The sequence below is a fragment of the Protopterus annectens genome, chromosome 14.part0 (assembly GCF_019279795.1).
Source record: "Protopterus annectens isolate FY-2018-M chromosome 14.part0, PAN1.0, whole genome shotgun sequence".
In the NCBI taxonomy this organism is placed as follows: Eukaryota; Metazoa; Chordata; order Ceratodontiformes; family Protopteridae; genus Protopterus; species Protopterus annectens.
The window spans coordinates 635,819,429-635,833,339 of record NC_056748.1 but is presented as its reverse complement, the minus strand read 5'-3'; the positions used below and the strand labels follow the sequence as shown (position 1 = coordinate 635,833,339).

Below are 13,911 nucleotides of genomic sequence, written 5' to 3'. Positions count from 1 at the left end.
GTTTGATTGAGTCACATTAAAGATAAGAAACGTTTAACAAGTTGGTGTAACTACAGGTATATTCTCAGAAAGATATCTGTACCTGAAAATGTTACTTGTAACGCTATTATGAAATGCAGAGGAAATCATGAGCAAGTTTGTAGTCATTCATGCATCTTTTAAAACAAGATGGATATGCGTAATGTGTTAACAGATTTTAATAATATATACAAATATGACATACTTTTATCAACATAATCTGTATATGTAGATGTACTGGGTTATAAGAGATATTTGTTAATGGATTTATGAATAATGAAAATGAAATTAACATTACATATCAAAATGTATTACTATTGCATAACATCATTTAATAGTTACATTACACGGAGCCAGTGTTGTGTAGGCCATAGAAACATAACTAAAACAGTGGCTTATCACAAATGTTTGTTGAAAAGTATTTCTATTTGCATGTATAACATGGCTGAAGTCTAAGACACAACACCCTAGTTAAAATGTAGGTTAGGGGTTGCTGTTGCAAGTGAATGTCCAGCATAAACTTTACAGAGAAATAATGTTTTACTTGTACATTGCCTATCAAATTAGACATGTCTGTACAGCAAAGGAATTCCAGACCTCCACGAATTGCTACATTTGTGTGTTTGTGAACAAGTTATACCTGAAACACAGTTTTACATGCGCAGCAGAGTATTTTGAAAACAATATTCCAACCGCATTTTAAACACTTATTTTACTCTTACAGGGAATATTGGCACAGTATTGTTCACAATCATACAGCTATGCATATGGAAGACAAAATAAAACAGAAAACAAAAAAGAAGTTATTGCGTAGACAGCAATGCACATACACATATATTATATATAACAAGTGAATTGTCTTCTCTCTGTTAAGTACAGCTGAAGATGCAGAAAGATTACAATCATCAGCCACAACAAAGAAGAGTGGTAAAGCTGATTGAGTTTCTGATAAATATAACTGAAGTCCAAGAGAATTCTGTCTTATGTGTCTGTAATGTATATAAGAAGCATAAAGAAATGATTTCAAATAATATTACTGTGTAAAAAGAGAAATATGCTTGTGCATAACTGCTGTACTCTTTTTACAACTGTGTTCTCTATTGGTCATAAGGAAAATATTTTTATAGTTTTGCAGGCAAAAGAAATGCAATTGAAACCATCACAGTTGAAGCTAATGTTAACAAATATGTAAATATAAATGGAATTACTCTTTTTTTTTTTTTTTACCTATTTCTAATAATTACAATGGGTATTTTTAGTACTGTATTGAATGTATTATATGTAGAGAACTTGAGAGATAAACACTCCCCTTCAAGTAGTCTCAAGCACTGGCCATATGAAATCATCGGATGTTTGCATAAGCACTTCTCATATCATTCTTCTCAAGTACATAAGAACTTCCCAAATGACTTCTCCCACTGCATGAGTAAGCAATTCTCATATCATTCATTCCAAGTAAACAAGCACTTCCCAAGTGACTTCTGCCACATCATGCTTAAGTGTTTCCTGTACACAAGTTTTACTTCAATAAAGCTTTTACTACAATATTTCAATAGTGTATGAAATGAAATGTAAACATGATGTGTGGATTTATTGTGTATTTTCTCTTTTGTCCCCCCCTTTTTTCTTTGTTTTGTTCTTCTTTTAATTATGCTTTTATTTCTCCTTTATAGTTTTTTGCTCTCGCATTTATTTTCATTTTTTTACAGGTTCTAATTTCTCAGGAGCAGGCTGGGCATGCACCTCCCAGGCGAGGGTATGATCACCCTCTGTCTGTTCAATAACATCCTTGCAGGTTCAGGGTAAAGGAACCAGTTCTGCCTGATTCCAGCATATGTCAGCTTGACAAGTCTCAACAAAAGGTGACGTTACGGTTTGGTAGAGGACATACTGGTGGAGGTAGTGGAAAGGAGAATTGAACCATTCAAAGTATCTCTTCAGCATGTGGAAGACGTGCTCTCCCAGTTGGTTCTAAACATTTCCCCAACATAGGCCACTACCCCCTCAACACTGTGGTCCTCCAGTGCAATACCATCTAGCAGTGGACCTATTTGAGGGTCTGTGGACTGGGACTCCTGCAAGCACTTCTTCAGCCCTTCTTTCCTTTTTGCTTTCTCCAACACCCTCTTACATAGTTCCCATCCTCTCCCACCTCCTCCAGAACAAACCCTCTTAATTTTTTCCTTGTGCACTCCCCTCTTTATTTGTCCCACCTTTTTCAGTCTTTCCCTCTTTCTAAGGAAACCATCAGGGTACCCACAAAAGGATACCCCTGTATAAAACATAACCCTCTTTAAACATTGCTCAGTCTGCAGCTTTCTTTAAACATTTTAAGCATGATTGAGCTTATCCATGCTTACCCCTGATATTCAGGAAAAGAAGTAACATGAATCCTCAGGCTTTGGCATAATAATTTGCAACTTTGTAATGCTGAACTTTGCACAAGTTACTGTTTTGCGAGAAGTGGGCAGGTTTTCAAAAAAGACCACTTTTCCATACTCATCATTCGCTGACCTTATTTGTATTTCCATGTGGTGACACTATTCGCGGATAACCTTAAGTCATTTGTGAAGCCCTAGACTATGAATAGTGGCCAGTGTTTCAGTACCATGTGATTTTTTCGCAGGCTTTAAGATTGCCTGGAAAAAAAACTACTTCATTAGTATAAATATATTTATTAATAACTTAATATCTTCCTCTCATCTGCATTGCTTGGTTAACATTTTTTATCACAGTTTTGTTTCTATGTCAGGGCATAGGTAGCTGCCCAGATTTGCAGACTGTCACCTATTAGATACTCAAGTGTAATTTGCATTGTAATGCATTGCCAAAGTACAGTTTAAGACTTGATCTAGCATGCAGGGCATTTCTGTGAATCCTAGCCTCTGTTTCTGACTGTACATTATCCAGTTATAAGCATGTATTTTTTAACTGATCAGTATTGCCTTGACAATGCCAGTATAAAGCTTTCCAGAAGAATGTTTTTATCAAAATGTCTTAGTGTGTCACTACATACTACTTCCTATTTAGTGAAGTTGATGCAGCTTAACATCTGCATGTTCATTAGGGTGTTTCATTAATAATTATATCTGATATAACTTAGGCAAATAAGATGTGCTTCTAGTTTTTTAATCTTTAGAACATATTGTTAAACATCTCTTGAAACTGAAAGAAACATATTGGTAAATAACATTTCAACACACACTACAGTCATGAAAAAAAATGTTAAAAACGTTTCATTTCCTAATTAATCTGCCCTTTCTTTAGAATTTGATACTTTTGCAAAATAACTCTCTCAGCCTCCTGTAATGTGTGGCTTGGATTATAATTGTAGTCCTGCAATGTTGGGACTGCATACTTATTTGCTGACATCATCCAATCAAAACAGTGCAAATTTTAAAGCAAGAAGACAAGTCTAAGACATCATTGCTCTGAATGGAGGAAGCATTATAAAAAGAGACAGGTATGAAAATTAAAACAGAAGTGAATAAAAACAGGAAGAAAGAGACAAGTATGAAAATTAAAACAGAAGTAAATAAAAACAGGAAGGCAAAGTGGCAAAAAAAATAGGACTATGAAATTAATGGCCGGAAGGAACGAAACTAAAACTGGAAAGCCCACAATGACACTGTCAAATATAAATAATTAGAGGGGTAATTATTTACAGTTAAATCAAAAAATGTAAGGTTAATAATGGCACCTCAAGGAAGACTACTTACCTGCTGCTTTACAAAATCTATAGAAAAAAATGGGCAATGGAGACAAATACTCAATATTACAGTAATGGAGGCAGTTGCACATCTGGTTGCCTATACTTATGCCTGAGGTCTGTATAATGAAAGGTACAATAATATGGTAAAATTGTTACAGAGGATTGTATAAACACTACAATGTACAGGGAGCCGAGAATAACTGGAAAGATGAACTGCAAAGAATTATTGAAAATAAATAAATAATCACATGATCATGCAATACCACTAGTCAAAAAAGTGAAAGCAAGAAAAACAGATATTGTAGTTGAAGAAATAAAGGATTAAATTAGCATTAATTGTCGAAACTGCTACACCTAGCAATAGTAGTGTCCCGTATACTGAAAGATACATTTATAAAATGTCAGGATATGTAAGCCAAAGACAGCAGTGTAGAATAAAGGCACTCAGATAGTAACAGCAGTAATAGTAGGCACAATGAGAGTAATAAAAAAAAAACTTGTGTGTGTAAAGATACTATTGATAAATATAACTGTAAATAAACTACATAAGGAGGCAATTCTGAGGACATTCTGGTTATCAAAATTACTGTCTCAGTGCACATCAAAGAATGAAGTGACAATCATTTTATAAACTTTAACTGTATAATGACTTAAGAATGCCCTTGGAAGCAATAAACATTTGGAGAAATATCACATACACACACCCACACCCATCCACAGATGCCAATCAGTTCACTGCAATGCATCAATGTACATTTGATATCAGAGTAGTTCAGGTAACTGCATATATACCAATAAATTAATTTTAATATGTGGCTTATTAATGACAACACACCTTTGCAATGCCACAGTCTGTCATTTTCACTAGAGAAGTATATTTTGAAGTACAGTTCAGTATGTATTTTACTTTTGCAACTTAAATATATATCAAGATTAAACCATATTAGCTAATAATACCATCTTACCTGAAATGCAATTTCAGAAGTTAATTCATCTAATTTTGAACCAGCTTCAGATATAATTTTTGCAGCATTGATTACATCTGTAGTATTCTTCAAAGGGCCTCTTCCCCTTAGAAATGAAGAGAAGGAACATTTCAATCAAATTACTTCTCCACAATACGTTAACATAAAAATTTGTTTAAACTCCTTCATACTCAGGAAAAAAACTAAATCTTATAGAGAGACTCTAAACTTTTAATTCTGCTCAAAGGAAATATATATATATATATATATATATATATATATATATATATATATATATATATATATATATATCTATATATGTGTGTGTGTGTGTGTGTGTGTGTGTGTGTGTGTGTGTGTGTGTGTGTGTGTGTGTGTGGTGTGCATGTGTATGTGCTTAACAAATTCTAAAATCTCAAATGTTGACAATGTGAATATTGACAGAAAATAATTGAAAAAATAGAAAACTTTGACATGAAAGTTCAAATTTTCTGAGGTATAACCTTGGAGCATGTATCTACAAAACAATGCTTTTGTACTGGGAATGCATCCCGCATTACCTATTAATTATATATATACCAAATATGACATTGCACATATTGAGGAAAGAGCATATTCCCCAATGCCAGTATGCAAAAATCTTCCACAACTGTTAATCAGCTATATTGTTGAAGAAATTGGATTAACAAGAAAGGTGTTGACTACACAGTCAGTGTAAACGATGCCTTTCAAGCTTCCCATCCATTCAATCTTGTGAAGGGAACCGTATATATATCTATGATTTTATAATGAATGGTCATGTCACTTGGTCAACGTACAAAACATGCACCATGACATGCCAATCACTCATTATATCCTATAGACTACAACAACATTCAGTACAATGAAAAAGGAAACTAATTTTGTTTTCTGATACACTACCCATAAAGTGATTATATTCAGCTTAAATTTGTCTGAATGGTGATAGTGTTATGAGAAGGGTATTTTTAAAGTTAAGATGCATGTCAGGGTTAGGGTTAACAAAAATTACTAAGGTGTGCAGGGGGCTTTGCTTTGTACCTAAACATTTCTCCCTCCACCTTGTTCATCTCTTTCTACATTGAAGTTCAGTTATCTTTTACAGAGGAAAGCAGAAAGGATCCAGGTTCCTCCACTGTGCTTCTTTCTTTATTGTAGTACTACATTTAAATTCTATAATTCTAACCACTGCCATAAACTGCAGCACAATCTTCTTTTCTTCACATCCTAAAGAAATTATTACTGTAGACATTTTTTTTCTAGAAAAAGTTCCTGCCTTTCCCTTTTGGGAAGTAAATACCCATGAATAGTTTCCATATGTGGAACTCATGCTAGTATAATCATTAAAGACATTAGTTATCTCTACTGTTTTACTACTGAACTAGTACTACTTCTGCAGTTTAAAAGGATAAAACTTTGATTAAGTCTTAGGCAACGTGTTTAACTTGTAACCCTAGTGTTGAAGTATTCAAGGAAGAAGAGGGAGAGAGTGAGTGATGCTAACTAACCCCCATCCCCTGTGTAGGAGTCAGTCAGATCTCCTATGCTACTTACAACAAGAGGTGCACAAGTATTCAATGCATGAACCAATGCATGTGTTCTAGTCTGTCAAGCAAGAAGCAATGCTGTTGAGAACCTTGTATATTGCACAGCAGCACATATGCTAAAGTGCTGGTATTATTCACCTCATTTTGTGCACATCAGGCTGCCAAGGGGAAAGGAATCTGGGAAAACAAAATATGTCTTTATGCCTAATTATTGACAATCCCAGGCTCATTCATCCTTCATCTTGTCACTGCAGACAATGAGTTTGATTTAGGAAATGACTGGACTTACCAAGAGAGTGGGGAAATAATCATGGAAATGAAACAGCAGGAAATTATCTACAAAAAAAAAATATTTACACCCTTGCCTCTTACAATTATTTCCCTTACTTCTTTCTCACACCTAATGATTATCTGTAGCATTAAGCCAACTTGCTTTTGTTTGATCTGAACAATTTGTTGGTAAACAACCTTTATATTTATTCCATTCTTCTGTATCTTTTCATTGTGATGTCTATAACATACAAATGCATTTTATTAGACTTGTACCAACATTTCTGGTTTTACCTTATAGTACTCCTTCATTTAATATCTGTCCCCCATCCCTACTGCTTGTTTTTCTTCAACATTTGCTAACTTATATCTATGCTACATTTAATAATCCATTTAATAATAGAATGTATCATAAGATCATTTCTTCTTTGAAACATAAGTACAGCTCTTTTGGCTACATTGTTCTTTTTCTTCTGTCACCTAGTCTGTGGTTTTTCTTCCTCCAATAAACCATTACCAGCCAGTCTACTTCCTCAGTCACACCTTTTCTTGATTTCCAGTTTCAGATGCAACTTGTCCTCCATGCTTGATATCCATAGCTTATTTTGAATTGAGAATTCTACATTGCTATTATAATATGATCTGATATGTATTATATTTTTTGTGTGTTTTGTTTGTGTAATCATACCCAAGTAAAGCTTTTCCTATCATATCTGGGTCTGCTTGTATCATTGCATTTACACAATCATATATAACCAAATGTATGAATAGAAAATATAAGTGCCAATATCATTTTATTAGGGCTTTACATACTAAGAATGTTCTTTGATACTAAGTCATGAACTGCTTTCTGATTTGTAATTTCACAGTTTGTATGAAAGCTCAAAGTGCTGGCCACCTAAAACATAGTGCTAATTATCTGTTCTAGAATTTTAGCAACTTCCATATATTTATGTAAATTTAGGTATTAACATACTTTTAAAAGGAAGCCAACCTATTTCATAGCAATGATCCCGGGCTTTATCCCTGATCTGGATGTCCGCAGACACTGTGTTTGAGTAAGATAATGACTTGGCTTAAGAAACTAGTCATTACAGAAGGAGACAATGCGTTACACTTTTCACTGCAATGACAAATGATTACACAGGTGTCTAACTGAAAGTGAATGTTCTGCAAAGAAAAGGCAATAGCATTTCAAAGAAACTGACCCTTGATTGCTTTATAAGCAATGCATATATACCCTTTAAACAACTTATAAGTCACAGGAAGAAATGTTCAGAGATTAAGACTCACGGTATAGAAGAGATTATATAAACATCCTTTATGTTCATTCCATTCTTCTCCGATCCCTTAAAAAAGTGGCTCTTCATATTCAATACAGGCCCTTACTGTTTTCCAAAAAATGGAACCAATGCATAGAAGAACTGATAACTATTTGATTAATCAGAAACATTGCATTTCAGTACCTCTGCACAAAGCTGGAAACATTTGCACCTGTCCTCAACTTGTTCTTTATATATATAACTTGACCCTAAACAGAGCTGATTTCTACCAAAATGACACTACTTAAGATGTAGTCATCTAAAAGAAAACAACCATAGAATATCACATCCTTAGGATTAATCTCCATGCCTTTTTTTTAGAAAACACATATTAATTGCACCTAGGGAAATGTATCTCCTAGTAACATCACCGGGATAAAATACAACAAACTAGCTTGCTCTCACTGGCAAATGTAGTAAGATGTCATCTGAATCAGTAATTAAAAAAAGAAGATGCAAATGTAACATTATGGTTCCAAGAAATTATCCAAGTAGACAATGTGGTCAGAAGTCAACTTTTTTGGCAAGTTTTATGATGTCATCTTTACTAAACATTAAATGCATCGTTATTATTACTGCTTCATCATACACTTTTATTTTATCCAGATTGAAAGGAACTGGGAGCACAGGGTCATCACCCAGCCCCCCTGAAAATATACTTTTAATCAGAATGAGCCTATAATTAAAAGGGAGTGTTTAAGCATACATGATCTTGGGACATCAGCTAGACTATCAATAAAAGACAAGCCTTATAAGTTTTTGTCTCACCATTTATTTACTTACATCTATGAGGCAGTAAGAGCAAGCACTTTGTCTCTAAACTTTATTTTATGTCACTGCTGTTGTTGATAACTAGATAAAACGCATTGCTTTTCTTAGTCTAGCACTCAGCAAACATAACACCTCTCCTTCCTTACCTTCTCTTTTGCTCTGACTTACAAAATTTCTCAGTTCTTGGATGCAGCAAGACCTAACCTCCCTCCTTCTTTTACACCTACTATACTCCTTGATTTATCACAACTAACCCTCATTTTCTTTTACTCCTACCATATTAATTGACTATCAACAACAGCTAACCCTCTATTTTCTGTAATCCAACTGCATTTTTAACCCTCATAAGAACAAACCCTCCTTTTTTAAATTTTATTGCATTCTTCTGTGCAATATTGGGCAAACCCCCCTCTTTTCTGTTAGTACATTCCTTTTCTCTTGCTGTCTGACATAAACTCTCTCTTTCACTTAGATTTCTTCTCATTTTCTGGTGGCAGAAAGAGCAGTGCCTTATATTCTCTCTCTGTTATTCATTTTCTTGTCTCTTTGTAGCAACAAGAACAAGTCCACATTCCTTTATCAATTCTTATTCAGGTGCATATTGCATTATTTCTCGCTATATTTCTTGCTTGGCTCTATATTTATAGGTCTTGGTGGCAATAAGATATATACCCCCTTCTATCTCTCTGTCTTTTTCTCAGCTCCTGCTAGCATCACAGCTAAACCCCATCTGATCTCAATATAAGTCATTTTTTTTCAGCTCTTGAAGACATTAAGTCCTAAAATCTCTATCTTTCTCTGCACTTAATTTAAGCCTAAGCCTTGGGTAGCAGCAGTTTCTAACTCACTCCATTAGATCACTGTTATCACTTCTGGAGCAAGTATCAGTTTTTTTAGAGACTAACAAATACACAACACAAACATTTTTACCTTTAGCAAGCTTTCACTCTTATTTGCCCCTTACCAAATCAGAGTGGGTGTCATTATTTTAACTGTTACACTTTGGCTCAGCCTCTTCACACTAAAGGCATTTACATAATCCCCAGAGACAGACTGTCTTCCTCAAATCTCCCAGTCAAACTTATAAGATGATCCATTTTTGTTTATTATTAAACAAACTAATCTCTTTCAACAGCCATCTGGGAAACTAACTCACCCAGAAGAAAATGAATTATACACTACTGTAAATCTCTTATATCAATTCACTGACCCTGCTTATCAAGTCAAAAAGCCCTATAAAAAATTTCTTATGAGAAACTCTTCACTAAACTATATTTAGCCATTAAAATTATTCTATCAGAGGTCATTTGTTCTTCCTCGTGACAAAATCTTCCAATACCTTCTACAATAATTAACATATTAAAGTACAAATACTTTTGGGTATGTATTTTTAATATCAATTGCATTACTGTGAAATGCAGTCTTCCTAAATTTTGACTAATTACTCAACTACCTCATATACTAGCAGTCAAACCTTGAATGAAAATTATTTCTGTCAATTCTCCTTTATAAATCAAAACTACTCTTTTCACGGGGATAGCAGTTCTGGGCTGAGCATTGGTGGAGGTATCTTGATATTTATACTTATTAAAATCCTGCCAATGGAAATTCTGTAAGATAAGCAAGTAAAAACACTCCTCCCATGGTAATGCTTCCAACTATGTAGGAGTTCATCTGACTATTGACAAGAATACTCACCTCTATCTTTGTTTAAATTAAAGTCAACCTCCTTCTTCTGTCAGCTTAGTTGAATGAATACAGGTAGTTATGCATCCAAAAGGAAATGGCAAGAATTATATAGTTCATATGGCCTTAACTTAAAAACATTAAACCTAGCAACAACAATATATTCTATGTTAATCTGGCCAGATAATTAAAGAACCAAATAGAAAACGCAGCAAACAAGCCTGTATATAAACTCCGTTTATTGCAGTAAAAACGCACCAAGATTATGCTCTTTCATCTTTCACATAGAAGATTTCTTCAGACTGATGGTTCCTGGTCTTCTGTTATTTATATTGCACCAGATATTTGGATTCAGATAATTAAAGAACCCATGACACATTCGTAGTACCAGTTCACTTATTTACCTGGTACAAGCATGCCTCATCAGAGCAATGAATTTTCACCAATAGCAAATTTCCTTAAAGATTGCCAAAACATTCAAGAACCATCCCCCCACTAAAATTAGATCAAGATGGCCAATTTGTGTGATATAAGAATCAAGCTTGCATATTATGTTGCAGTCAAAAGACTGCCCATCTCCCCTTTATTCATGGAAACAAACTCAAGCAATGCCTTATCTTACATTATTTCTCAACTGACTTCTATTCACATCATCCTTTTTTCTGAAATTTGTTGTATTTTCAAGGTCCAACTCAAAGTCGCACCTGTTTCAGAGAGGGTCAAACAGAACAGATTATGGTGGTTTGGGCACATGTGGAGTAATGCATATGACCCAAGAAGATTTGGAAGGAGGACGAAAGCAAGAAGAAACAAGGGCATCATGACTGAAGAAGGAAAGATAGTGGTACTAAAATGATGCCAACATCATATAGAAAATGAAATAAAGAGTGGTTGATGACTTGACGATGAATGTTGCTATTGATTAAACAAAAAGTCAAAAAACAATAGAGCAAAGAGACCTAGCCTGGAAAATTCTAGAAAGCAAATTTAAATAACATTAATCCTCATCATGCATTCCATGAAGTACATAAAAGCATACAGAATAAAATTTAACCCAATGCCACTTATCTTAGGAACAAGCAGACTACCCTCACAGCCAGTCCAAAAACGTTTTTAAAGAATCATCAAACAGATGATAGGCCACACGTTGTTTGTTAATAAGACACCCACTTGGACCGTACAGTGAAGAAAAAGCCTTCTTTAAATGTAGAGTATCTTGGACTCTTATTCTGAGAGCTGCCACTCACCTTAAACATTGACTGGCTTCAAAGATAAACTCGTATGATGTTTATTAAAGGAAAATGCCTGCAAGTACTTTGGAATAATGACTGATAAACAAACTGTAAAATATATACCCAAATCAAAACTGATTTGTGTTGAATTGCAGCTGATAAAAATTTCTAAATTGGGTGTTATAGGTTCCTTCAGCTCTGCTTTTATTGTATTTTACTAATACACTTCATTCAAATTTAATAATTTGACTGCTGCATGTCATAGGTAAATTGCTGCTTTCTGAACTTTAGTAGTGTAAGCCACTGGCTATGTTCTGTTCACTTAACAGTTTTAATGTATTTATTTATTTATTTTTTGCATAGTATGTATACTTTCTGGGTCTGATAGACCTTTAATTAAGTGAATTTTTCATTTCCTCACTGTGAGAGATCTTGGACTTTATTTAAAGTTGTTGGGATATGGAGAAGACAGTGAACCTTGCCCCCCCCCCCCCACACACACACAAATGATGGTTTCTTATTTTTCTTAGTTTTTTTTTTGTAAATTCAATGGGCTCAATGTAAAATTTTCAGCTTGATATTTTGTGTTCAATGTATGCAGTTCTAGAGGAAGTAGACATTGATGAACGGATATGTACTTCTAATTTACCAATGGCATTTCCAACACAGATTAGTTACTGCAGATTAAACGAAAACACAAGATGTCTACCTTATGTGTGTGTATATTCTTCAAATATTCAACCTGCAAAATACATTTTGAAGAAAGTACTGTATACCTGTTGTGTACTTAAATGATTTAACTACACCTTCAGTTTTTAACTGCGTATATTGTTGTGGAATCTAATTCTTTGTGTTTGGGCCATGACTGAAAAGGATTGCTTGACCTTTATACCTATTTGGTTAAAAAAAAAAACAGCAAACAGAGGAATAAATTCTATCCCTCAATGCACACTTAGAAATAATCAATGAACTATTTTAGAGTGATAAATAGATGGTAGAAGATATCTCCTATATAAATTCAGACAAGGCGACTGCTGGAATAAGTAAAATTAAAAAATAAATCAAGTCACACATGACCAAATGACATACATAGTGGATTCCTAAACACAAGGTAAACTCCTATCAATTATGCTAAAAATAATGTAAGCATATAGATATATCCTTGATCTGTACAGGCAATACTGGCATATTTAAAAAGACAAACAATTTTTGTCACATCAGCACGATAAGTATTCTAACTAAAACAATTACCATGCTCATAGACAATGGGCAAACTCTACATCAATACCCTGATTGGAGAATCAGTGTTCAACATCAGGGTATTAATGTACAAGTAATGCCCGCTGAGAAGAATGAGTCCTCCACTTCAAGGCAGCTTATCAAGCCACAGTGGAGCTCGGACGGAGGAAACAAAATGGCCACAATTATTTTATACTCGCTAAGCAGCGGTTTTTGCTGTTTAGCAAGTGTAAAATATAAAATAAAGAAGACAAAAAGGTAAGTGTGTGTTTATGTCTGTGTGTGAGTGTATGTGTGCATGTCAGTGAGAGTGAATGAGACATAATTTTACATTTACTCAGCAGCCCTTTTACTGTTTAGCGAGTGTAAAATAAGAAAATGAAAAAAAAAGAAAACACAGCGTGTGTGTGAGAGTCTATGCATGTATTTAAGTAACAGAGAGCGATCTCGTGTGTGTAAGTTTCTGTCTGCATGTGTGAGTGAATAGGTACACAAAAGCAGAGAGAATGTGTGTCTGTGTGTGTGAGAGAAAGAGAAAGAGATAGATGGAGAGAGTGAGAGAGAAAGCGAGAGTGATGTGTGAGTGAATGCATGTATGTAAGCAGAGGAGACTGCCTGTGAGAGACATCAAGAGTGTGAGACTTAATGTGTGTATGAAAGCAGCTGGAGACTGTGAGAGACTGAGAAGAGGCTGAGACAGATCTTGTGTGAGTGAATGTGTCTATGAAAGCAGAGGAGACTGTGTGTACATGTATGTGTGTGAAAGCAGAATAAACTGTGTATATGTTTATGGTAGAGAGAATGGCCTATATGTAAAATTGTTGTATTTCACTTGCTTATTTTTTAAGCACTATATTATTTTTTATATATATTTGATGTAAAATGCTTCCTCCAACACCATTAACATGTAATATAGCAAGTTTGAAACAGTAGGCAGAGGAACTATTTTACAATAAAATATATAAAAAAATAATATAGCACTTAAAAAAATAAATAAGCAAGTAAAACACAAAATTTTTACAGAGGGCCTGTTGTCTAAGCACGATAATGCCTTCAAGGGTGTGTGTTAATGTGTAGTTAATGCACTTCCAGGGGTGTAGAGGTTCTTCACCTGTGGTATCAGGCCTCATA

The 13,911-nt window shown here is 34.4% G+C and overlaps 1 protein-coding gene across 1 annotated transcript in view; it reads right to left on the bottom strand.

The window, feature by feature from the left end:
• CTNNA3 (catenin alpha 3) overlaps window positions 1-13,911 on the bottom strand; it is a 2,496,777-nt gene that overhangs the window by 322,694 nt on the left and 2,160,172 nt on the right. The window contains exon 8 of the mRNA XM_044055603.1: window positions 4,696-4,801. Within this exon, the coding sequence (XP_043911538.1) occupies window positions 4,696-4,801 (106 nt within the window). The remainder of the gene's footprint in view (window positions 1-4,695; window positions 4,802-13,911) is intronic.